The 26867-nt window shown below is 47.2% G+C and overlaps 2 protein-coding genes across 2 annotated transcripts; both read right to left on the bottom strand.

Annotated features, from left to right (window-relative positions):
• Positions 1-2041: 2041 nt before the first annotated feature.
• FBXO39 (F-box protein 39) lies at positions 2042-4609 on the bottom strand. The gene is made up of 3 exons (XM_090292703.1): positions 3584-4609; positions 2494-2670; positions 2042-2192 (listed from the first exon to the last, which is right to left on the bottom strand). The coding sequence occupies exons 1-3, from the start codon at positions 4607-4609 to the stop codon at positions 2064-2066; spliced, it is 1332 nt and encodes a 443-aa protein (XP_090148829.1). The 3' UTR covers positions 2042-2063.
• Positions 4610-12162: 7553 nt separating this feature from the next.
• On the bottom strand, positions 12163-25188 carry XAF1 (XIAP associated factor 1). Its single transcript, XM_090257508.1, is given in 8 exon segments — positions 12163-12260; positions 12263-12290; positions 16215-16520; positions 20455-20540; positions 21991-22186; positions 22729-22785; positions 23366-23501; positions 25095-25188. Coding segments are annotated over 8 exon segments (939 nt in total). The 5' UTR covers positions 25127-25188.
• Positions 25189-26867: the final 1679 nt, after the last annotated feature.

The raw sequence follows: 26867 nt of genomic DNA, 5'->3' as shown, positions 1-26867 counted from the left end.
GCGGTCAAAACTATTTTAACACTAATACCAAGACATTATGCCTTTTCTCTCGCATTCTCTACGAAGTTTTCCAGGGGTTACATGGTCTGAGATATGGCTGCAGATTGCTGAAGTAGTAATGAGAACCCAGATGTCTACTATTAAGCCAGACATGAAAGAGATTTGTAAAACCGTGAAACCAATCGACTCTTATGAAAACGTGTTAACATAAATAACATTTTAATGAACATGTTTTCCCATAAAAGATCCTCTATCCTTAGATTCTATGCTTGAGAATGAAAGGAAACTGACCAGAACTGGTCCACACTGAATAAATCTTTATACCAATTGATCAATCCATCTCTTAGGTGGTCCGGATTCCAGCTGAGGTCCCCTCTCACATCAAGCCAGTTACCTCCTCTGAGGTCCATGTGGAGCCAGATGGCCCCCAGGGGCCCTGCCGGCCTCAGCTGTGACACTTCAGAGAGTCTTCTCCCTTAGACCTGGGAGCTCTTCGTAGGTGGGACCCCATTTCCCTCGCCAGTGTGCATCTTTACTGAACATTTGTGGAACAGGAACCATATCTACCCAGAAGTACTGCAGGAACATGCAGATGAGACAGTGAATGTGGAAGTGATGGGAAAGTTAAACTCTGTATGAACTTTAACAAGTTCCATATGAACTTTAACAAAGGCCTAAAAAGCTGAGCACAAATATGGACACAGCGTACTGAAGAGGAGACAAAATCTGAAATGAGATGCTTGTCAAAAGTATTTTGAGATTTTATTAATTTATATCTATTGGAAAAAAAAAAAAACCCTATATGCAACTATCAGCACAAAAATCTCAAAAGACCGGAAGCAATACATCCCTATTGCCTGCGCTCAGGAATTTATAATTTTTCCCTATTTAAAAAACACTGGATTGTTTCCTGAGTACAAAAAATAAAATGGTTGTTGTAGAAAATTTGAGAATGATGGGAAAGCATAAAAAAGAAAATTAAAACTACCCATAATTCTACCACTCTGATATAACTGTTAACATTTTTGGTGTATTTTTCTGCTTTTAAAGAAAAAAAAAACTCTTATGTATTTTGTATGATTGATATTACACTATACAGTTTTGGGTTCTGCTTTTTTTCACTTAACATCGCTTTGGGGACATTTCCCCATGACATTACAAATTCTTTGTAAATATGAGTGTAATGGGCACCTTCAGTTCTGCTCCACACCTGAGGGACTGGGCACCATGCTGCCTGAATGGGACAATGGAAGAGACATGAGAAAAGGAAGTGCTGCCCCCTGGCTGGATGCCTCAGTTGGCTGGAGTGTCCTCCAGTACACCAAAAAGGTGTGAGTTTGATCCCCAGTCGGGGCACATATAGGAGGCAACCAATTGATGGGTCCCTCTCACACTGATGTTTTTCTTTATCTCTTTCTCCCTTCCTCTCTCTCTCTAAAAAGTCAATAAACATATCGTCATGTGAGGATTAAAAGAAAAAGGAGGTGCTGGAGCTATTAGTCCAGAACACTGATAAATTAGGGGTTGAGCTCCCTCTGTAGGATGGGAGTTTCCCTGCTTTGTTGGAGGACATGCTGGTGGATTTTCACTCATCTTAGATCAGACCTGGCCAAGGTCAGTGTCAGGAGGCTCTGATACGAAGGCCGGCCAGGACAGAAAGCATTTCTGAACTGATAATGTCAGTGACTAGTGAACACGATTCCATTCGCTCCATGGCTAGTTACACTTTTTCAGGTGCTAGGTTAGCAGGAGTCAGGGTAACAGACGGCTGTGAGAGGCTTTGAGCTTTTAGCTCTGTGGCTGAATGAGGGTGTCAAAAGTCAATCAAGTGACAAAACAAGAGATCACCCCTGGAGAGTTGATAAATATAGCACTTTAAAGTCACCTGGGGCTTCACATCACCAGCAGTCCCAACCTTTGCTCGGGTATTCATGTTGGGGACCTGGCAAAAAGGAGAAAGAGAAGAAAAAGGGGTGGGGGAGGGGATGCCCCAAGTGTCCTTCCATGAAAACCAGGTTTTTAACTTCAAAGTGCTCCTAGCGTTCTTCCTCTGGAGAGCATCATTACATCATGGGGTAGGCGATGACAAAATAGTTAAGCTCTGAATCGATCAGCTTTCTGTACTTCCGGTAAATTTCCCGCAGTGTCTTGTCCTCTTCGTTTGTCTCATATCTGTTTGTATAAATTCTCACCTGTGCCAATAGAGAAACACAGCCATCCACACACACCGTGCCAGAAAACCATCTGAGCGAGGCACGCGCCCAACAGTTGGCAGAATTGCAAAAAGCCCAAACCTAACCATGAAGGCAGAATCCAGGTTCCCTTTGGTGAAATTGTTAATTTCCAATGGACACACTCAGGTGATAGGACAGCCTCCACTCGTGCCTCATTTCTGACTCCTGTCCCAGAGCCAAAGCACCGTGGCTGGACGCCTGCACCGTGCGCCTCGGATGCCCATTCTGTCCCCACGCAACCGCCCCAGGGGGCTTTTACCTTGAGGCTGCGCAGGGCACACTGCCTTTCTTCCTGACTCTTCAGGATCTGCTCCACAAATTTCACATCAAGGAAAGCCCAGATTTTGAGATAAGACAAGTGTCTGCAGGATAAGATGAGGAGGTGCAGCTCCTTGTCGAGCGACTCGTGGATGTTGCAGAACTCAAAAGTTAATTTCTGGAAAAGCACCAAAGGGGGAGACATAGGTGGGCAAAGATGCCAGGCTGGACTGGATTGTTCTGTCACATTTCCATGACCTGACTCAGGGCCTGAGAGCCGTGATGGTCCGAGGGCTTTAGATAAGATGCCCTGGACACCTAGGTCACAGAGGAAGGGGTTTGGAGGAGAAGGCGATCTCATCTAAATTTGCAAAACCTGGAGTTTGGAGGCAACGGATTTGGAGTCCAGAGACCAACCAAGGTCCTGGTCCCAGGTGACCGTGGGCAGGCCACCAAACCTCAAGTTCTCGTGTAGCACAAAAAACAATAATGCTGCCTGCCTGCCCACTTGAGGGCTAGGTGAGTATCAGGTGAGCTATTAGCACTCTGTAGTCCCTGCTAGTAGTAGTATTTATACCTATTAATGTCAGTTGTCACAACTTTGTGTGAGTGGTCCTTAAGAGGGACAAAATAATCCTGATTTTATAAATGGGGGGCTGCCAGATTATAGAACAGCTCACACCTCTGAGCCCTTCAGTGCCTTGGGTCAAATCTGGTTTTTCGTTTGGTTTGAAGTCACAGTGTTTCCTACCTGTTATGCACCTGCTACTCACCTGTAGGTGCACCTTCTTGATCAGGCCTCACATCTCTGAGCCAGGGATATAAGAGCTTCCCTTGGTTGACAGTCAACCAGAAAATTCCTTGTGTTCTATGTGTAGGAGGTGAACAACCCCTTTTGTTGGCTGCTGTGGTTCTATGGGGCCAGAGAGGCTTAGTTCGGTCACATTTCCCAGAATCTCTATTTAAAGATTGAGTGAGCATGCGTGAGCCCACCAAGAGCAGGCAGAAGTGGCCTTTCCTCTGCGGAAACCAGTAAGCTGGCCATCACTCCTTGAAAGCCCCCCACCCCCCACCCCGCAGCTTACGCCTACCTGCAGAGTGTGCCGGAAGGTGGGCAGGAGATCCAGCAGAGTGGGCCGCATGGACCAGTCCGGGTCACTGAAATAGCAACTTCTCAGACTGATGCTCCTGACCGGGATCTCCTGCAAGAGGATCCGGGTCAAGCGCTCATACTTCATGATCCGCTCAAAGAAGAAGTTCACCTTCAGTTTGGTGGCATGCCTGGCCAGCTTGGCCCAGGACATGCCCCAGATGACCTGCCCATGGGGGTCGTGAATATGGCATTTGATGTTTATGGTCCAGAGGGTATCGGCATTGTTCTCACACAAGTTCTCGAGCAGCTCATCGGAGATGCAGTTGTAGTTCAGGGTCAGGCAGACCAGGTTGTGGAATGTGGCCATGGTCTTGTTGAACTGGGGACTGCTATAGACAGCGAGGTGGTGGCTGAAGAAGTCCTCAATGTTGAGCTCTGATGCCATACTCTCATTCCTTAAGAAGCTCAGGGAGTTGAGAACATGGCAGCCTTGCTCCACTGTCAGCCTGGAACCTTTCAGGTTGAGATAGTCCAGGTGTTTGCCCACCTTCTTTAAGAAGAAGCTTAAACTTTTGATGAATGAGCTTCTGATGCTGCTTCTCCAGACCAGGCGGTCCAGCTCCAGGTGCTGAATGGAAAGAGATTTCAGACGGTTGTTAGTCTTGCCCAGACTCGAGAGAAGGCCTCTCATGGTGACCTGGAACTTTTTGGTCAAGACAGTGTTGTAAGGATTCAGGAATTTGATTTCCAGGTGCTCCAGATAACGACCAAACTTCTTAACATACCAAAGAGCTGACTCGAATTCGGATGCATGTACCCTGGAAGGTCTCCCACTGAACGTGATGGTCCTGTATCGCCAGAGTTCAGCCGAATACATCATCTGGTTCCATTTCCTGCAGACAAGGGCCGCCCTGGACCTGTCCCTGTCTCCCAGCCACCAGAAAACACGATGTAGGCACACATCGGGCAGAGTGGCCCAGCAGCTCTGGTCTTGGGGCTGCATCAGTTGGCTTTCTTCGTCCATCAAGGAACCTGGACGTCCAGTGCAACTGTGTGATAGGCAGGGCTTCCGAAAATGAGGAAAGAAAAGCAATCACTCGTTTTCTGTAGGGAGTAAAAAGGGAGTGCCATTACCTGCCAAAAAGGAAGTAAACCCAATTGAATGAATTTGCACCATGGCCGCATGCGAACTAGGCGCTGTGCTGGTGCAGGTGCAGGTGGTGCAATAATAAATGCACCATACAGTCCACACCTGCAGAGTCACAGTCCATCAGGGGTCTATCAGGAATGCACACCAGCACTCGATTACAACAGGGTAGGAGAAGTGAAAAGGTTCAGGTATATTCATGGTGCAGGGTAGCACAAACAGGGGATGGTTAATTCAGTCTGGGTAAGGAGGAAGGAGAGAGGGCTGCTCAGAGGTGAGTAGGATTGGCAAGGTAGACCAGGTAGGCCTAGTGGTAGTGGTAGAAGAACTGACACTTTCCAGGCAGAGGGAACAGTATGTGCAAAGCCACCTAACTGAATGTGCCTGCCGTGTTCACGTTTAGGGAACTAAAATTGTAGGGAGCTTAACTTGTAAGGGGAGGGGAGGGATGGAACTGCAGCTGGAGCAGTGGAAGGTGCTGGATGAAGGGGTCCTGAGTGATATGATACAGGCTGTGTCCCAGCGGCCAGGGGTTTCCACTGGCCCCTCTCCCCAAGCCTTTGTAATCCTGACATGGCCGGCCCCTTTTCTGAATGAGAATCACTGTGTTGAGCTATATCATTCATGGCTGTGATGACATTCAACAGGTGTAGCTGTAGGCCAAGGGTGGAGGACCTCCACTGAGGTCACAGGGGGGCAGGGAAGGTCAAAGGGTCACATGTCCAAAGTGATGTGGTCAGTGTTGGGGGAGAGGAAAGACACTCAGGGAGTGGAAGGATTGTCTAGAGCAGAGTTCAGGCTCAAACCTGGCACTAGAGTGGCATCATGGTAGAAATGGGGTGGGTTGCGAGTTCTTCGGAGGACAGGATTTGGTAACTGGGGAACGCAAAAGTGGATAGAACAGGAAGTCTCTGACTTGGCTGTAGGATTGCAGGTGGTACCCCCAGCCATGCGAGGGAGGCGCAGGGGAGAGCTGGGCTAAGGCCTGCCCGAAGTACCCAGCCCCCAGACTTTTTACAGCCATATGCTAAAATCTTCCCGACTTTGCTTTCAATGTTTCTCCTGCTTGAACACTCCCCTTGTTCTCTTTAACTCTCCATAACCCCCTATTCTTCAAGCTTGAAGCCCTACTACTCCATAAAGCTTTTATTCGTTACTCTACCAACTGGCCAAGCTCATTGATAATGGCTTGCAAAAACTCAGCTGGAAGACATCTGAAAATTGATTTTTTTCTTTTTTTTTTTTTTAAGTCTTTCAATTTTATTTTGTTTCATTAGTTTTTTTTTAATATGCTTTATTGATTATGCTGTTACAGTTGTCCCAATTTCTTTTCCCTTTGTTCCCCTCCACCCAGTGACCCCCCCTCCCTCTGGTTGTTCTCCCGCCCCCCTTAGTCCATGCCCATTGGTTGTGCATATAGTTCTTCTCGACATCTTCCTGTCTACTCCACTCCCTTCTACTACGCTTCTTAATTCCTGTACCATCTCCCTCCCTTCCCCCCTTCCCCATCCCTGCTGACCTCCTCCCAAAATGTTCCCCATACCTATAATTCTTTTTCCACTCTCATTGCCTACTTAGTCTGCCTTTGTTTCGGTTCCCTAGCTTCTGTTGTTGGTTCTTGTGATACAGTTTTCATTTTAATGTTCATAGTTTTGATCCTCTTTCTCCTAAACAAGTCCCTTTAACACTTAATGTAATAGTGGTTTGAATCCGATGAACTCCTTCAGTTTTACTTTGTCCTGGAAGCACTTTCTCTGACCTTCTATTCTGAACGACAGCTTCACTGGATAGAGTAATCATAGCTGTAGGTTTTTGCTTTTCATTATTTTGAATATTTCTTGCCAGTCCCTTCTTGCCTGCAGAGCTTCTTTTGAGAAATCAGCTGATAATCTTGTTAGGACCCCTTTTCTATGTAAGTCTCTTCTCTCTTGCTGCTTTTAAGATTCTCTCTTTATCCTTAATTTTTGACATTTTGATTATAATGTGTCTTGGTGTGGTTCTCCCCTGGGTCCAGTTTTTTGGAACTCTCTGTGCTTCCTGAACCTGTAAGTCTATTTCCTTCCCCAAGTTAGGGAAGCTCTGCTTCATTATTTTTTCACATAATTTTTCAATTTCTAGTTCTTCTTCTTCACCTTCTGGCAATCCTCATTCTCCTCACTTTTAGTTTCCTCTTTCTGCACTGGTTGACTGTTTGTTCCTTCCCTATGTTCTGATTTATTGATTTGATCCCTGGTTTTCTTTCCCTCACCACTAGTTTTGTATGTGTTTTTGTTCATTTCAGCAGGACTATCCTTCATTCCTTCCCTGTCTTGTTTAAGATCTGCTGTTGGGTCTGTAAGCATCCTTATAACCAAAGCTCTGCTATGCCTCAGAAAGATTTCCTATCTGCTGCTTCATTAGATTAGATATTTGCTGTCTGGTCAGGTGCGACAGCAGGATTTCTATCATGATCTGTGCCATCCTGACAGTTTTATGTTTACCTTTGGTTCCTGGGCGGGGCTGTCACACCTCCTGTGCTATAGGGGGCGGAGCCCCGTGCACTTGTCACTACCGGACAACCTGTCTCACCTCACTGTGGTGTTTTCTTTGGGGGTGGGGGTCCAAGATGGATTCCTGCTGTTCACTCTCCACTGAAGGACTGGGAGCCTCCTCCTCCGTCCCCACCTCCTCCAGCCTTCACAGTCTGAGGCAATGGGGGTCCGCCTTCCCCAGTGTTGGAATCGCAAGCTGACAGGTCTGGTCTGTAGCCAAGGGTGCTCCCCAGGCGCTTCTCACCTCCCCTTAAATATGGGTGTCTGAGCTTACTGCCATCCTGCTGCTGTCGCCACTGCTGCCACTCCCAGCACAGCTTGACCTCTGCGCCCCGGCTCTGCCCCTCCTACCTGTCCAGATGAGCACCTCTTCTTTATAACTTCATACGTTGGATTTCCATTTATTTTCTGGAACTTCTGGTTATTTCTGGTTTTACGGTGGTTGTATTCCTTCTTCGTTGTGGAGGGAGACAGAGTGTGTCAATCTAGGCCTCCATCTTGGCCGGAAGTCTCCTGTGTGTATTTGCCTCTGTGCCTTAGGTAGAGCTGTCGCTCCTGTTACGTAGTAAGGGGCTGAGCCTTAGGAATTCGTCAGTACAGGGTGACCTGTTTCACCACGTTGTGGCGCTGCGTGTGGGGGAGGGGTCTAAGAAGAAACAATACCACTTGCCCAGCACTCGCCCCTTTTCCAGGCACCTCTCCCACTTCTGCACCGGACTGGTGCCCCTCTAGCTGCTGCCCTGGCTGTCATTCCCACAGTGGGTGGGTCTGCGGACGTTCTAGGACTGTGGGGGCCCTTTAAACAAGTGGACTCTGCTGAGACTGGCAGTTTCTGCCTCTGCCCCAACCCCTACTGGTCTGCACAGTCAAAAGCAATGAAGCTTTGTTCTCCCCAGTGCTGGGACCGTGAGCTGTGTAGTCTGGTGAGGAGCTGGGCACACTCCCCAGGTGTCCCTCCTGACTTTTTAAAATGTGTAACTGTGCTTTCTGCCAGTCTGCCGCTGCCACCGCTGCTGCCACCACCACACCCTGTCCTCTCTGCCCTGGCTCTGTCCCTGTTACCTGTCTGGATGAGTATTTCTACTTTACATGTATAGTAATCCCTCTCTATATCGCGGTTCACTTATCGCGGCCTCACTGTATCGCGAGATTTTAAAAAATATTAATCTAATTATTTATTGCGGATTTTTCGCTATATCGTGGGATTTTGTGGTACTGTATATGTATGTTGTTAACGTTACGTAGATTTAAGAGTGTAGAATATGTTTAAGAACATAAGTAGTGTTTATAGACATGGGAAAGGTTAATAAGGGACTGGAAATGGTTTATAAGTGTGTGGGAAGGGTTTATAAAGCCTTAAAATATATATGTAAATACTAAAATAAATGTAAGGTTCCTACTTCGCGGATTTTCACCTATCGCATGGGGCGCCTGGAACGTAATATCCGTGATAAGTGAGGGAATACTGTATATCCTTGTTGGACTTCCATGCAGTTTGATTTTCTGGATCTTCAGGTTGTTTCTAGTTTTGAGGTAGTTGTAGTCCTTCTTAGTTGGGGAGGGAGACACAGCGTGTCTGTCTACGCCTCCATCTTGGCCAGAAGTCCCTGATAATTGATTTCTTTACAGATGGAAACTGAGACCCAGAGATGGGCAGGGGCTGGCCTGAAGTCACAGAGCAAGTTAGTAATGGGGCCCAGACCAGAACCTGCACTCTCTGACTCTTATCTCCTATACTTCTTCCCTGCAGACACAAGTGATAAGCCTCAGGTGCTGAAGGACAAGTTAATTATATTTCTCAATTCAGGACAGATGTTTGTCTGCCCAAGACCTCTCTTTGGTTTTATTTATTTATTCATTCATTCCCTTTTAGCTGTGTCCCACTCCACTGTCCCCCACTGTAGGCAACTTTCCCGGTATGTTGGCTATGCATCTTTTTGTTTGTGTGTGTGCTTGCCAAATGCATTGGTAATGTCTGTAAGCATCATGCATATCACTCTGCATATATCTCACCCACGGAAACCATTTGTGGTGAGTGTCCCTGTCTGTCTTCTATCCACTCTCCTGCCAATACCAGTGGCAACGAGCATCATCAGTGAACTCCTGTGGAGGACTTTATTTGAGGTTTTCGCCTGTGCCTTTGTCCTCATTACCCCAACATCGCCTGTGGCACAAGTGGGATCCTGCCTCCGGCGGGTCCTCCCACCTCCAGGTTGGGACAGACTTCCATATGGGATCTGGCAGCAGTGTGTCCCCACACAGGACACAGGGCTCCAGTGGGTTCCAGAGTCGCTGCCTCTGTGTCAGCCTGCCCGCTCTCTTTCCCCTCTCACCATTGTCCATCCCTTAGTGTGACCTGCATCCAAGCCTTTCTCTCCCACGGGACCCACACAGTCCTTGAGACGTGGGGCAGACTCATTCTGTTTTTGAGTAGGTACAAATGAAGGAATAGGGTTGTTCCTTCCATCACGTACAGACTGCCCAAGGCGAGGAGCCTCCACAGCACTTAGCCTGCAGTAAGGCACCTAGAAGGTCCTCAAGGAAAGCTACACCCAGTTCGAAGGCTAAATGAAACGCTTTGCCCTAGCAAGTCACTTGTTGGAAGAATTATCAGAGACTTTAAGCCACAGGGTGGCTTTGGAAGAACACAAATGGTGGGCTGGAAAAGTTGTTGCAAGTGGTCCAAAGTCATGTGTAATTGCTGGGACCACCCTCCACTCGACAAAGACCTCCTCACTGATGAGGGGCGGGGGGCTTCCTGGGGTGGCTTCTGGTTCTGTCAATTGCTATGTGGGACCTCAGGCGAGTTAATTTCTCTGTGCTTCAGTCTCCACATAGGTAAATGGCAGTAATAATAGTGTTGAAAGGATTAAATAAGCTGATATATCAAAAACGCCAAAACAGTGCCTGGCACAAAGTAAAAGCTAGAGAAATGCTGCCCTCAGTAAGTTGGTGCCGAGGTACTTGAACAACATCCCTGGATGGACGGTGTGAACACGCCCATTCTACAAAGCGGGAGGCAGAGGCGCTAGAAGGTTAAATACCGTTTAGCTGGCAGTGAGATGGAGCAGTAAGTGGGGAGGTGGGACTAGAACCCGTCCTAAGGCCTCTCAAACCTAGGAGGGGTCCACCTTATCACAGAGCTGCCCGCCCCGAAAGAAAACCTAAGGCTGTCGAACCACCCCTGGTGGGGGAGGGGGCGGGGAAGCTTCCAGGAGGAGGCCACCGAGGGGGGCAGTCCGCCCCTCCCCGCTCGAGCCTGGGGTGTCCCTGGGTGACCCCCGCCTCTACCTGCCCGGTCCACTCCCACCTGTTACTGCTCACCGAGCCCGGCTCGGGCTGCGCCCGCCTGGCACTGCAGGGACCGCGCACTCGCCCGCCTGCTCCGCCCGATGCCAACTCCGTGACCTCTGGGGCCGCGCCCTGACCTCGCGGACGCTAAACGCCTAGTTGCGGGTCGCCTTTGTGACGTGTCGCCCGTGCGGGGCTCCGCTCTTCCCCACCGGACGCGGGGGCGCACACCCGGGGTTGCCAGGGCAGTAGAGCGTGCGCGCGGAGGGCCAGATCGGTCCCTGCGCGGAAGTTCCAGGAAGGAGCCTGGCCGCGGGCGCTGGTGGGGACGGGCGTGTCCCCTGCCCGTCCCTCTTCCGGCGAGAACTAGGTTCTGCCCCGAACCTGGGGCTCAGTCCGCCGCCTCTCCTGTCCTGACGCAGCCCCTGGGTCCTGTCAGGCTCAGAGAGACCCAGCTGAGGCACCTCTTCTTCAGAATCCACCTGTATGTGCTCCTGGCCCTTGAGCTCGTGGTTTCCACTGTCCCCTCCTCAGACAGGCCCCCCAAAGGGAAGCCTGAAGCAAACCTGACACCCCCTCACCCCCGCCGCGCCAACATGACAAATCTTGAGAACTTGCCAGCTGGGAGAGGATAGGGAGCATGAACTGACCCAGTTTCCTTGGCCCTTTCTTCCAGGCAGGGGCTGGTGCCCTAACGGGTCACTCGAACGTCCAGGCAGAAAGGTAGGGGCATACTGTCTGCCCGCTGCATCTCTAGGTTTCTCCCTCCCTCCCCAACAGCCTTCAAAGGCACCTCTTCCGGCTTCACCAGTGAGCCAGGAGGGGCCCATGGGAGGCTTGGGGCAATGTTTACGAGAGGCCTGTCATCACCCGAGGTGCAGATGGGCAGATTAGAGAACACCCCCATCAGGGACCCCTAGGCAGCCTTTGCCTACCACCCAGCCCCACTTCTCTCCCTCCCTCTCTTTCTTCCTTTCTGGCCAGCCCCTTTCCTTGAGCACTGCCTGGCCTGCTGCCCTAGCTCCTGCCAGCCCTTGCCCTGCAAAACCAGGGAGGAATCTAAAGAAAGGTGAACAGGAAGCTTTCAGGGAGGGTGTTTTTATTCTTCAGGGGATATATAGATATATCTCTCTCAAAACTCATCAGTAAACAGTCCATTTAGAAAATGGGCAGAGAATGTGAATAGACATCTTAGACGGCCAATAAGCAAATGAAAAGATGTTCAACATCATTAGGCATTAGGGGAATGCAACTTGAAACCTCAGTAAGATATGCCGACATACCTATTAAAAGAGCCGAACTTATAAAAAATGATAATGGTAACACCAAATGCTGGCCAGGGAATGTGGGCAAGCTTGAGCTCTCATACATTGCTGGTGGGAGTGTAAAATGGACAAAGGTCCTCCAAGGTGTCCAGGCTGTGGGGCCCTGATGCTTGGTCATAATTCTCAGGCAGAAGAGCTGGAGGCTTTTTTTCTCCTGGTTTATCTGCAGTTCTTGGGCAAACCAACATCTCTGTTCAAAAGGAAGAAAATAGTTAAAATCCAAACCTTTTCTTCCATAGGAAAACCCCAAGGAATAAAGCCCACCTCCTTTCACAAGCAAAGGCTACCACAGAAAGTAAGCAGGGAGACCAGTAAATCTTCCAAATCTGTAGTAGTACCTTTTCTTTTCCAAATCTAGCTGGAGTTTCTCACTTGTTTTCCTCTCAATGAAGCGAACCACCAGCATTTCTCCTAAGGAAATGGACATAAAAATGTTTGATGTGTTTAAAGTGGGAATTGCTACTTCCAGGGGTATCTCTGGATATTGCCAATCCTGGTCCCCGAGCACAAACTCTGAGCTACAGGTGGCAGAGAAAAGGTGTGCAGCCCAGGGAGCCAGGAAGGGCCCGTGGGTGGCTTGGGATAATGTTTACTAGAGGCCTGTCATCATCAGTGGGGTGGATGGAGAACAACTGCTCCAGGGACTCTTAGCCATTAGAAAAAAAAAGAGCCACATTACTGACTTGGAGGTGAGGATGTCCTTGGGTATTGCTAAATTATAACAGTAAGATGCAAGGAAATATATATCATTGGACTCTAAATGTGTATGTGCGTAAGTGGTTACATAATAGGGTTGCCAGATAAAATAAGGAATGTTCATTTAAATGTTAATTTCATAAAAACAAAGAACTTTAAAAATATAAGTATCACCTGTGCTGTTACTTTGTAATTATTTTTGTCCCGAGTAATATATTTTTATTTGCTAAATTCAGCAACCTTCTTATATAAGGCTGAAGGAAAGTATGGAAGGAAAGAACAAATTGGGGGAGATAAGAGAATATGGCACTATCTCAACATAATAAAGGCCATATATGATAAACATATAGCTAACATACTCAACCAGGAACAAGGCAGGGATGTCCATTTTCACCACTCTTATTCAATATAGTACTGGAAATCCTAGCCATAGAAATCAGATAAGAAAAAGAAATAAAAGGCATCTAAATTAAAAAGGAAGAAGTAAAATTGTCATTATTTGCAGATGACATGATACTGTCTATAGAGAACCTTAAGGATCACACCAAGAAACTACTATAACTGTTAAATGAATTCAGTAAAGCAAGATACAAAATAAATATCCAAAAATTGATATATAAATGATGAACTATCAGAAAGGGAAGCTAAGAAAACAATCCCATTTACAATTGCATAAAAAAACAACCTAGGAATAAATTTAACCAAGGAGATAAAAGACTTGTACTCAGAAATTGTAAGACACTGAAGAAAGAAACTGAAGAAGATATAAATACAGGAAAGTATATACCATGCTCATGGATAGGAAGAATTAACACCATTAAAATATCCATACTACCCAAAACAATCTATAGATTCTAGGCAATTCCTGTCAAAATACTGATGGTGGTTTTCACAGAACTAGAATAAATAATCTAAAAATTTATATGGAACCACAAAAGACCCTGAATTGCCACAACAGTCTTGAGAAAGAAGAACAAAGTTGCAGGAATCATACTACCTGATATCAAACTATACTATAAGGCTATGGTAATCAAAACAGCATGGTACTGGCATAAAAAACAGACACACAGATCAATGGAACAGAATAGAGAACTCAGAAGTCAACCTGCTCCTGTATGGCAAACTAATCTATGAGAAGGAGGCAAGAACATACAATGGGGTAAAGACATTCTAGTCAATAACTAACATTGGGAAAATTAGGTAAATGCAAAAAAAAAAATGGCGGGGGGAATAAACCACTTTCTTATGCCATATAAAAAATAAACTAAAAATGAATTAAATACTTAAATGTAAGACTGGAAACCATGGAACTCCTAGAAGAAAACATAGGCAGTAAAATCTCAGATATTTCTCTTAGCAATATTTTTCTGTTCTACCTTCTTGGACAAGGGAAAGAAAAGAAAAAAATAAACAAAGGGGACTACATCAAACTAAAAAGGTTTTGCACAGCAAAGGAAACCAGCAACAAAACAAGAAGGCAATTTACTGAATGGGAGAAGATAATGGCCAATGATATATCTGATAAGGGGTTAATATCCAAAATTTATAAATAACTCATACAGCTTACCCCCCCCCCAAATAAAATCAATTCAATTAAAAAAGAAAGGGCAGAGGACCTGAATAAACCCTTCTCCAAAGAGGACATACAGGTGACCAATAAACATGAAAAGATGCTCAACATCACTAATCATCAGATAAATGCAAATTAGAACCACAATGAGATACCACCTCATATCTGTCAGAATGGCTATCATCAATAAATTAACAAATAACGTGTTGACGGGGGTGTGGAGAAAATGGAACCCTAAGGCACTGTTGGGAATGCAGATTGGTGCAGTCACTGTGGAAAAATACAAAAAGGAACTGCCTTATGACCCAGTCATTCTACTTCTGGGTATACATTCAAAGAAACCCAAAACACGAATTCAAAAGAATGTATAAACTGCTATGTGCATCACAACATTATTTGCAATAGCCAAGATATGGGACACAATCCAAGTGCCCATTAATAGACGAGTGGAATAAAAAATGGTTGTACATATATACAATGGCTATTAAAAAAGGAGGAAATCTTTATCATTTGCAACAGCATGGATGGACCTAGAGGGTATTATGCTAAGTGAAATAATTCAGACAAATAAAGACAAATACCACAGGGTTTCACTTATATATGGAATCTAAAGAGCAAAATTAATGAAGAGACAAAATAGAAACAGACTTATAGATACAGAGGCCGGTGATTGCCAGAGGGGTGAGCATTTGGGGGACTGGGTGAAAGAGATAGAGAAATTAAGAAGTACAAATCTATAGTCACAAAATAGTCACAGGAATGTAAAGTGCAGCATAGGAAATATAGAATATATTGGATAACATTGTAATAACTATGTAGGGTGCCAGGTGGGCACTTGATATATTGGGGAGACCACTTTGTAAAGTATATGTCTAACTACTATACTGTACACCTGAAAGAAATCCAAAATAATATTGAATATAAACTGAAATAAAAAAATTTTTTTTAAAGAGAGAATATGGTATTAAAAAATTCTCAGCAAGTATGAAATTCACCTGTCTTTGCAAAATTAGATGCTTATGTGCATATATAGATGCCTAAAGAAGTTAGAAAATAATGATTTAGGTCTACCTGTCTCTAAGGAGTGTGCATGATATTAAGTGAAAAAGGCAAATGGTAGTGCAATAAGAATAGGGAGCTAATGTATGGGGAAAAGAAATAATTCAGACCCCGTATAGGTTTGTCCAGGGTTGAGTGAGCAAAGGTAAAGCTTGGCAAGGACACCCACCAGGCTGCTGATATTGGGAACTCCGGGCAGGGGTCTGGGAAGGAGGGGTGGGCCTGGCGAGGACTAGTTTTGCCTGTATATTTCTTTGTATGGTATTATGTCATGCATTTTGCAAAACAACAAATAATGAAAGCTTTTCTTTTTTTAAGTGAAGCATCCAGTCTGGAGCTTAAGCTTTGGAACTATATACATGTGGACCCAAGGCTAGATTCTGCCACTGTCTAATTGTGTACTCCCGGGAAAGCTACTCAACCTTTCTGTTGAATTTCCTTATTTGTAAAACAGGGATAAAATATCTGCCTATTATGTACAATGAAGATTAATTGTTTGTAAAGAACTTTGCACTGTAACTGGCACATAATGGTGAACTACTACTACTAGAAAATAATCTAGGATGCAAAACTGAGGATATTGAGGCTGCAAATCCTCATCTGTTGGAGGAAAACCTCTATCTGCTGGAGGCAAGATACCAACAGACTTAGGATCTTGAGCAAGGCTCTTGTCTCTGGGCTCCATTGCCTTATTTACACCAGGAGAGAGCTAGACTGGATGCTCTCTGCTTCATTCATTGACTCAGCTGTTTAAAGTATTCGCGGTGGTCAGCCCCTGGGCCAGGAACCGGAGCCACAGAGATGAAAGGAGTGGCCCAGTCTCTGGGAGACCATGCAAATAAATGGACAGTAAGTGTTCAGAGAGGGTGGATTTGGGCACCCAGAGAAGGAGGAGATAGGAAAGGGCTTTTCCAGTGGCAATGTCTGCAAACATCCTGCAGGTGCTGGACTTCTCTAAACCCTGTCCAGATGGTTTACAGCCAGGTAAGGAAAGAACCGAGACTTGGTACCTGATGTTGGTTTAGGGTCGGCAGGGGAAGTAGGATGTCACACTGAGGACATCTCCTCAGAACGTCATAAGCTGCCTCATCTTCCACAGGAGAGGTGATCCGGGGCTTTGTGTCACCTGGTGCTTGCTTTGTTGGACTTTTAGAAAGAAGAGGAAATCCTTTTTTATTTTTTGTCTTTGGACGAACATCTCTTTCTGCTATGGAAGTCTGATCTTCAGCAGCCTGCCTTGGGAGGGATGGAGGAGAAATTTTTGGCTCTTCAGTTGGCACGTATTCTGCAGACTTTGAGACTGTGCGACTTTTATCCTGCAATGGTGAGTAATACATCCAATTTAAAAATGACTTGGGCTTTAGTGGTTAAATGATACAATAGACTGGATAACCTGAGAACTTTCTACCACAAACACTTAGAAACGCTGGATAAAATTAGACAAACATTCATTTAAGTTGCTGGCTGACTTTGTGAGAAAGCAAGCAAGCTCTGTGTCCCAGGAATGAAGACCTGACCTGTCAGGTGCATGAGCTGGCACTTGGCAGGTGTGGAGTCAGTCCTGTAACTACGGGCTTGTGTAGTATGGAAACAGGGTGGAACAAATTCATTCTGGCAGCATTTGCATGTAAGGAGAGAGAAGAGCATCAGAGTGACCATGTTCTCAAATCTGTATATTGTTTGTTAGAAGCTAGAGAATATGATTAATTTTAGACTTTAAGTCAGGTATTTGTAACTACAAAAATGACAGAAGCAGAATGCAAAGTTGCCAAATCAGTAGAAAAGAAGAAAGAAAATGAGAAAATTTGCTCAATCTAATGGAAGACAAGAGTAGAAAAAGCATCATCATCAGTAGTAGTAATGAATCAGCATGGTCCATGGAAGGCTCAGAGAAGGTGGTAGAAAATAACTATTTTCATATTATTGAGAATGTTAAGGGCATTGTAGTTAAGTAAGAAAATGACTATTTTTAAGATGAATATTCAAGGATGATGGATGAAATGACAGGCTACCTTGGATTTGCTTTAAAAAACTTTTGAAAAAAAGGAAAAAAAAGATGAAGCAGTGTTAAAAACTTTTGATTATTGTTATATCTGGGTGATGAGTACATAGGGGTTTATTATATTACCTTCCTACTTTCGTAGCTGTTTGGGGCTCGCAGGCCGGCGCTCAATCCTCTGAGCCATGCTCGCCAGGGCAACACTGATTGTTGATTTAACCAGAAAGGGTGATATCAACAAATTGGGAGCATAGAGAGAAGAAACTCAGAGGTATGTATAGGATAGGTGGTGTAATAAAGTGAAATCCATATTCTTAAATCCTTTTGAGTCAACAGATTATATATAAAATTGAAGAAGAAAAAGAAAGAATAACACTATGAGAAGGTGCTTTAAAAATACGGAGCTAAATACCAGAAGAAATAGCTAAGAGTCAGAAAGTAGAATATTTGTGACTTGGGAACAGTTAGCATGAAGGGGAGCAGTGGAGCTAGTGTTTGAACTGGGGGTTAGGAGACAGTTAACAAGGGCCATAATGAAGAAGTAAATGAGATAATATGTTAGAAATTGATAACTGTTATGGAAAAGAAAACAGCAGAGAAAGGTAAGGGGCATGGTAAATATGGGATGGGAAGAGGGCTACCATTTTAAATAGGTTGTTTATAAACACCAAAGTGAAGATGCAGAGTAGGCAGTAATATATAAGTCTGGAGTTTGGGATAAAAATCTGGAACGAGGTATAGATTTGGGAGTATCTGCCTACCTAAGGCATTTTTTTTGAAATCATAAGATTGGATGAACTTATTGAGGCAGTGAGTGTCGACAGAGAAGAATACAGAGACTGAGTCTTGGACCCCTCAGCTTCAGGGGCAGGGGACCAAGAGGAGGAGAATGTGTTATGCTGGAAGCCAAGAAAGAGGTGAACTGAAGTGAGCTGAAGAAGAGGGGGTGATGGCCCATGGTCTCCCCATGAACGGAGGACTGAGGGTTGGCCGTCGGATTTAGCAATGGGAAGGGAGTCCCTAATTTTGACAAGAGCAGGTTTTTTGGGGGGGTGGATGCAAAAGCCAGAGCGGAGGGGGTGTAAGAATGGGCCAAGGAGCAAGGGAGGCAGCGACTATAGACAACTTGTTCAAGGTTTTGCTGCAAAGGGGAGCAAAGAAAGGAGACGGTGGCTGCCAGGAATCGAGGTCAAGAGAAGTATATATATTTTGTTTTTCTATTTTGGGGTCATGGTAATATAAAGTGAAGGACTGAGTTGAAACTTTTTCAGTCCTGACTTACAAATTAGAAAAAACAAAACAACAAAGAGGGAGAGAATGCTTTCCATCCAAGGCCACAGACGGCACCATCAATACAAGTATTTGTCAACTGTACCCCTTTAAAAACTTAATCATAGCAAATATTAGAACATACTGGAGAGAACGGGGACGGTTTGAAACTGTTGCTGCCCACATGAGCAGCTCAGTTCACCTCTTCCTGTTGCAGGACAGAGGGAACGGTTGCCGGAGCAGTGGAGCAACGACCTTGTGTAGGCGAGAAGGATGGGATGCAGAGCCCAGCAGCTCCAGATGGGAATGTAGAAAGTTCCTCTGGTCAACAGGTGGGGAGGCCGAGTATGTGCGTGAGGACGCTGGTACGAAGGTACATGTGGTGGTGAGTGGTCATGGATGTTTTCTCCTCGTGCAGAAGTAGACAAATCATTATCCCCATTTTCCTCAAAAGGAGAGAGAGACTCAGGGAAACTACCCAACCAGTAAGCAGCACTAAAATTCAGTTTCTGATGCCAAATCCAGTGTGTGGGCATCCTAGGTTGCTGGCCTGGACATTTGAAGGGGAATGGTCGGCTTCACTCTTGTGTCTGCCCACCAAGCATCTCCCGAGTCAAACAAACGACATGGAATACTCACGCCACTGAAGGGCAGCCAGGGCACAGGGGATTTCAATGTGCTGTGAGGGCTGAGGACCACTTGGCTGGGACAGTGCTGCTCGAACTTCAAACACTAGTGATTTTGCGAAACAGCAATCTTTGCTTTGTCATTTCTGGGGCAGGGGGAGGGGCTGAGACTCCGCATTTATAATGAGCTCCCAGGTGACGCTGATGCTGCTTGTCCATGGGCCACACTTCAAAAAAGCAAGGAGCTGGAAAGTGGAAATGACCCACATGTCTGTCAATGGACACATGGAGAGACAAAGTGTCGTGTGGCCATGAAGGCCATAAAGGATGAAGTCTGACATGCTGCAACATGGATGCACCTTGAAAACGTCATGCCAAGAGAAAGAAGCCAGTCCCGCAAGACCACATATGATATGATTCCCTTTATATGAAATGTCCAGAATAGGCAAATCCGCAGAGACAGAAAGAAGATCAGTGGTTTCCAGGGACTAGAGATAGGAAGGAGCAGGGAGCGATGGCTTAAGGGGTACAGGGCTTCTTTTTGGGGTGGCGAAATGCTGGAACTAGGTAGAGGTGGTGGTTGCACAGCACTGTGACTGTACTAAATGCCACTAATGATAAGTTTTATGTTGTATGTATTTTAGCACAATAAGCAAAAAGATCAAGGTCATCCTAGGGTTTCTTTAATTCTTATATTCATAGTTCTTGGAATTAAGGGTTAAGAAAGGATATACTCTCTGCTTAAGGAGGAGATGAGTTTCTTGGGGTGAAGCCTTGGCAAGTTTCTCCAGAGCGAAAATGCTCCATCCTACAAAAAGAGGGAGTGACTTGGCACAACTAATGCACCAAGGGGTGCTTAGAGATACGGAGGAAAGAGTCTGTGAGTATTCCCAGACAAAATCAATCAATCAATCAATCAGTCAGTCACTCAGTCACATCATTACACCTGTACAGTCCTCCTTTGGTACCCAGGCCAGAGATCAGCTTCATTGCGGGAAGATGGAAAAAGTCGTTCACTTTTGTGAAAGAGCTCACGGTCTGATAGACAAGATTCCCACAAGGGACAGAAAATTATAAGGCAGGTCCAAGAGAGGCAACGTCCAGGCCCTGAGGGTTGAAGAAAGCTAGCTGGACTGATCAAGGAGGCTCCTTGAGAGCTGGTGCACAAGGAGATCAATTGTGTATGATAAAGAAGCCTAAAGCAAGTCACAACACCCCTTTTGGAGCAAAGCAAGAATAAACAAGACTGTTTAATATCTGATGTAAATTTGGACCCAGAATCTCCCTTTCATACTAAACATTTTGGAATACAGACAAGGTATGAGCACCATTAGAAAATGACTAATTGTTACTCACCGTATGGTGTAAATTCGTACTTCCTGGGATCCCTTGATTCCCATCACGATAGTAGACACTGTCTTCAGGAGCTGGAATTCTCTTCCCTGAGGAAACACAGATACAACACCACAAATGATTGCCCTTGACAATGGCTAGCCCAGCTGTCCTACAGCTGCGTACACGGCCAGTAGTCACAAGTATGAACTGTCCCGGGCCTGCTGCCTGTCTGCACTGCCGGTGACCCAGGCCACACAGACAAGCCTTGGCTGCATCACCCACATCACTCCTTTGTGACCACAGAGCTCGCCCAGCGCAGAGCCAGGGCCTGGCGAGGAGACCCTCTCCCGGAGCAGGATTGCTTTCTAAGGAGATGAAGGGAGCCGTTACCACAGGTGCCGGTCCTGCCCAATCTGACCGCTCCTTCGTTTCACTGATTCCTGAGCTCAGGGATCAAACCCTTACTGTGCACAGCCTGGCTGACTGTGTTGTGTGGCCCTGCTGCCGTTGCGTTGTGTTGATGAGGTTGTATTGAAGTTGGGTTCAAGTCCAGCCATGCTGGAGTGAAACCTACAGGAATCTCAAGCATTCCAGATTTTCCTTTACCAATTTTCTTTCTTTTTAAATTTTATTTATTTTATTGATTTGAGAGAGGGAGAGAAAGAGAGGAAAGAGATAGAAACATTAATTTGTTGTCCTACTTGTTTATGCATTCACTGGTTGATTCTTGTAATGTGCTCTGACTAGGGATCAAACCCACAACCTCAACATGTTGGGTTGACACTCTAACCAAATGAGCTACTGGCATGGCTGTCCTTGGTCAGTTTTCACCTTGAGTAGATTGTTTACCAGCAGAGATTTAGTATTCAAGGGATTTTAGGCTCACACCACACGTTACCACATTACTAAAACAACCAGTGAAATCAACATTAGATCTGTCACATTGATGGCTTGTGTCCTCTGTTGACACACCTCATAAAGAGGTGACTGGGTCCAGAGAATGTGAAATGGTACCGAGAGCCACCACACGGGCCCAGAGATCAGGAGCTACCGTTCATTTCCTCTGCCCACTGCTGCTGGTGGATAAAGCTCCAGAGCTGGTATCGGGAAATGGGTGTCCAGCTTTACTTCTGCGTCTAGCAAGCTCCTGCTTCATTCTGGCATGGCTTTGCCATCTGAGAGGAGGCAGGTGGATCTCTGCCAGGCCGGGACCATGCCAGGGGAGTTCCAAGGAAGCCTCCCGTTTCACAGGGTCCCATTGCCTCCGCATCTGTCCTTGTGGTTTCCAGGCACCGCCCCCCCCCCCCCCCCCCCCGGCCTCCCGCCACCTGCCTCTGAGTCTCCCTAGGCCAGTCGTTTGAGGAGCACAGCAGATACACGAGGAGGCCACTCTAGCACACAGTCTAGAACCAGAACGGCCAGGTGAATCCGAGACCTACACATGTGTCATACAGCATGCGGTCTGCCCTGCTGAATGCCTGCATTCCTTGCATCCCATCCAGGGGCGGCTCCCTTTCCTCGCAGCTTCCCCACTCCGCCCCAGCCTGCGCTGCTCACCTCTCTGGGGCCGGGCCTGCTCCCTCTGGCACACGTCACTGTGCTGGGCCCGCCCTCGGAGCACGATGAACTGGCCGCAGCCCAGGCAGACCTCGGTCCGGCTGCCACAGTGGTGCTCATGGATCTGCAGCTTGCTGAGCCGCACTGCTGTCCCGCAGAACTTACACGCAACGGGGCGCTCCTGGCATTCCGTGGTCTGTGGGGAGGCAGGCCAGACTGGCATGGTCACTGGCCTACAGTGATTGGACTACAGCCCTGTTGGGGAATATGAGCTTATTTTCCCCGGGGATTGAAACCAATAAAAAAGCAGGTGGGAAGAGCCAGAGTAGGACTCTCTTCAGGGAATCTGAGCTCTCCTGGGCTCATGAACCATGGTTAAGTCCCTTTTTTTTTTTTTTTTGTCTTTTATTGATTCCAGAGGGAGGGGAAGAGAGAGAGAAGGAGAGGGAGAGAAACATCAATGTGAGAGAGAAACATTTATCAGCTGCCCCTTATACGCACCCCAACCAGGATTGAACCTGCAGCCCCTACATGTGCCCTGACCGGGAATTGAACCCTCAACCTTTCTGTTTCAGGGACAATGCCCAACCAACTGAACTAGTTCCCCATTGTTTCCCAGGCCTACTTGGGGGAGGAGGGCGGTCAGGTGGAAGTCTTCATTATCAGCCCCTCCTTCCTCTCCTTCTCCTCCCAGGCTGACTGCTTGGCTGTAAAGGATGAATCACACTTGATTCTCACCTCGTGAAACTCCAGCAAGTGCTTCTGCATGCTCTGCTGGCACATCGCACACCCGACCTGAACAGAGACAGAGAGATGCTGACCCCACCAGCACCTGCTGCCTCCCTCCACGTCTGCCCTGGCTTCCCATGCTGCGGGTTTGGGTCTGTGAGCCCTTAGGAGCCACGGTCAGGTGTGGTCACCCCAGCCTCCCTATGGCACCAGCCTTGGGTTCAAGAAGAGTTTGGGGGGATCTGTGGAGTTGAGCTTGAGGATCTCCAGAAAGACAGACGAGGGGCCCCAAAGGGGATTTATATGAAAGAGCAGGAAAGAAAAGTCAGTCTCGGACTGACCTTGGCCACGACTGCCTTCTAGAGCTTTCCTTTCCTGCTTTCCCTCTTCACAAATCTCAAAAGAACATTCAGCCTTTCCTGAAACAGGGAGGCCTTGCCTCAGCCAAACCCATAAGCCTGTAGGGAAAGGGCTGGGAATGGGAAAGACTCAGCTTAGTGTGAGAAAGGCAGAATTACTCTGTCCTCTTCTCAGGGGGGCTCACACGTGCAGGGCTATATGGCTGGCCAAGCTGCTGCGGCCAGGACCGGGCTCTGCCCCACGCCCCGCACCCGCGCTCCGCCCGTCCCTCCTTCCGCCGGCTCACCTGCTGGTGGCCATTCTCCCGGTGTTCATCCATCTTTGCCTGTGGGACGGGCTCCTTGCACTCCGGGCAGAGGGCCAGGAACAGCAGGCAGTGCGCCTCGTGGAGGGCCAGGTGGGCAGAGGCCACCCTTCTCTTGCTGCAAAGTCAAGGGGGAAGAAAATCGGGCTTAGTTCATGGTATAAAACTCGGAGCCATATTTTAGCCCCAGGGCCGCCGGGTTAAGAAATGTTGAGGCCTCAAGCACTTAAAATATGATGATGATGCTATCCCTGTTGGTCCTAAATCAGAACAACACTAAATCATCAAATAAGTGTCAGAATGCTCTATCAAGCCCTTAATATTGCCCAGGGCTAGTGAGGGTGAGTGAAAAGGAGTAGGAGGGATAGATCACAAAGGGGGGCCAGGAAAGTTTTGGGGGTGATGATATGTTCCTTACCTACACTGTGGTGATGGTTTCATGGGCATATAAACATGTCAAATGCATCAAACGGTACTCTTAAAAAATGTACCACAAATGCAGTATATGCCAATTATACCTCAGTAAAGTTTTTAAAAAATGAAATAACAAATACCAAATTCATTAAAAGATTTTTGTCTTGTTTTCAAGTGTTCCCCTGCCTGGCCCACAGCCAGTTGAGAGTCCAGGCCTGGCACTCCCATGCTGGCAGCAAGGGCCGTGCCAACATTCTGAATCTCCACGCCTGGGGGGGCGAGAGGCCACGCACTGTCCCCTGCCCCCCGGCTCACCTGTGCAAACCCACAGAGAGACCTCGAGTCCTTTCTCAGAGACCCCGAAGCACACAAGCTTTTGAGCCTCCCAGTTCCTGGGCATGGTGTTTCTTAACATTCCTTATGACCAAGAAATGCCTCCTTTCACCGAAGTCAGCTCTTGCTTGTGGTAGCTCGGGAGGAGGGAAACTCAGTGCCTGTGTCCCTAAAGGCTCAAATGATAACGAGAGTTGTACACCCAAGTCCCTGGCAGGTGGGAGGTGACCAGAGAGTAGCCAGAGCTTCACGTCTCTTGGTCTGAAGGGCTCTCATTCTGCGCTGCCCAGACAGAGGCACGGAGACCGCCTCGCTCTCCCTTCCTCTATTCTTGCCCCGCTGCTGGCCTGGCCCCTTTTCCACCTCTGCTCTCCCTGCCCTGTCCCCTCAGCTCTTCTTCCTGAGCTGGTTCAGATATCCAAGAGCCAGGAGGGTCTGGCTGAAGCAAAGCTCTCTGGGAAGGTTCCCTCCTGGTTTCTGCCACAGGTAGGCAGCTCTGATGGACAGGGAGGCCCTTCAATGGCCCAGGTGCCCCTGAGTTAGAGGTGTGGTCCCTGATCCCTGCTCCTTTCCCCCCACTCCGCAGCTCCTTCTCAAGGAGAGGGTGGAGGGGGGCTGATCATGAACTGGTGTGCAGACCATACAGTCAGAACCCCAAATTAGGACTATGAGTAGCCCAGCAGGGACAATTAGCCTGCTCCTGGGCTTTGGGACTGTCCCAGAGAGTCTAGACTATCTCGGAAGGAGGAGGGGGAGTGCGGCTGAGTGACATCAGTGAATGCTGATCAATTTTCATCATCCCATTGTCTCAGAGATCCCCAGAGTTTAACCTTCCTTCCCTAGGGGGCCACAGTGCCCAGCCGGCCCCTCCCTGGACCCTTTTCTCCTCATGTCAGAAACAGACACACTCTGTCTGCCCCTCACTGGGCAGCCTCAGGTTGCCACTGGAGAAGCAGCTCCTTACCAGTTCCTGCACACCTGGATGGCTCCCTCCATGTCCTGGGCTCCGGAGTCTTCCTGCTGCGTTTCGTTTCTTGCAGAAACAAAACTGAAAGTGTCCCAGCAGCCCTGCCCACAGCACGGTGGGGCGGGGGTAGAGGGGGGGGAGACAGGGACGCGGGGGCAGGGGATCTTCAGAATTGTCAGCCAAGAGCTGCCCCAAGGTTCCTGTGGCTGGACACACCCAGGAAGCCCCTCTGTAGTGCGGCCAGCCCAGCCTGTCCCTACCGCCTCTGCTGTCACCCTGTTGCTGTCACAGGCTGTTCCTGAAACCCTGAGGGTGAGAGTCAGAGGCCAGGCCTCCCCTGGGGCAGCGGCCCCTCCCCTCCCCCAGGCCTGCTTCACTGCACTGGGGTGTCTCCATCCCCCCTCCACAAACAGTGGCCTCGCGCCCTCTTCTGCTCCTGTTGCTGGCCCTTCCTCTGCAGGAAAGAGAGAGCATGCTGAGTTGAACTTGAAGGCTGCTGCCTGAGAGCAGCTCCTGGACTTCTGCACCCCACTCTGGTCCTGGTTGGTGATAACTTTGAAAACAGTGCCCAGGAGGAATTAGAAATGCAGGGTGTTGTGTGCCAAGACGCAGCTTGGTGATTCAGGACCACAGCCTGTCTTCCTGAGTCCCTTTCCTTACTCGTAAATAATGATAGCAGACATGACTATAACTGTAACAAGGTGACAGCAAGTAAGGAAGGTCCTATTTTCATCAACCCTGTCTTCAGGTTAAGAGACCAAAGCATGGACGGGTGATGTAATTTGCAGACGGCACAGTCGCTAGGCAGCAGAATGGGGCTCGGACCCAGGCAAAGCGGCTCTAGGCTTCTCTCTCCTGGGAGATGGGAGTGTGAACCCTGGTGGTGTTATTAACTGGGACCTTGAGTCACCTTAGCCTTTGGGCTTCTGTTTCCTCATTTGTGGGACTCAGCTGGGGACTTCAGGAGACCAGGCGCTCCCAAAAATTGTGTGCAAAACTGCTTTCATGTGAGTATGCCTGTTCCCAAGAAAGAGCCACGTTTTTAGCAGACGCTCAAAAGGAGTCCACAACCCAGACAGTCCTAAATGACTGAACACATTGACTCAAAGGTCTGAGAGCCAAAGAAATCAAGTTCCGTTGAAAGTAACACATGTCCAAAGTAACACATGCGCCACTGAATCCAGTGTCCCCGTGTTCTGTTCACAGGGAGAAGAAAAGTGCAGCTACTCCGGCACCTGAAAATGATAAAACAGTGTATCTAACTGCTAGGGAGCCGACACATTTACAAACAATTGCAGTGTCATTAGGAACCTTGGGACGTTATATACTTTAGGTTGGAATTTTTAGAAGGGGTTTAATGTATATTTCTGTTTCCTAGAATTTTATTCACAAAAAATCAGGCTCTTCTTTATCTAGCTTTAGCATTCATTTTTATTGTTTATAAGCACAATTAAGATATTAATGTGTAGTTAGGGAATTTTGATTGTGGTTTTGCACATTTGTCTAAGCATTTTAATTAATTTTAACTTTATTTTTTTATTTTTAGCAAGCACACCGTATACATAACTTTATAACAGCTGATAAATACATAGCAGCTTTTCACTAATACATGAAGAAGTCCCTCCTGATGTTTGGAGTGTCAGAAATCAAAAAGAGATCGCTAAGGCACGGATGGGTAATGTTTCAAGTACTTAGCATGGGGCCTGGCCATTTATCGGGGCTCCTGGTGCTGGGGGAGGGAGGACAGTAGCTTCCAAACTTGTCCACAAA

This window comes from Furipterus horrens, unplaced genomic scaffold (assembly GCF_987537825.1).
Source record: "Furipterus horrens unplaced genomic scaffold, mFurHor1.1.pri manual_scaffold_11, whole genome shotgun sequence".
Taxonomy (NCBI): domain Eukaryota; kingdom Metazoa; phylum Chordata; class Mammalia; order Chiroptera; family Furipteridae; genus Furipterus; species Furipterus horrens.
Note: the sequence above shows the minus strand (reverse complement) of the source record. Positions and strands in the feature narration are given on the sequence as shown.

Excerpts from the sequence above, each read along its gene's own strand:
- FBXO39 (XM_090292703.1), bottom strand. The coding sequence starts at position 4,609 with ATGGACGAAGAAAGCCAACTGATGCAGCCCCAAGACCAGAGCTGCTGG. Across the intron at positions 2,671-3,583 it reads CCTTCCGGCACACTCTGCAG|AAATTAACTTTTGAGTTCTG; the intron begins GTAGGCGTAAGC and ends GTGCTTTTCCAG. Across the intron at positions 2,193-2,493 it reads GTGCCCTGCGCAGCCTCAAG|GTGAGAATTTATACAAACAG; the intron begins GTAAAAGCCCCC and ends CTATTGGCACAG.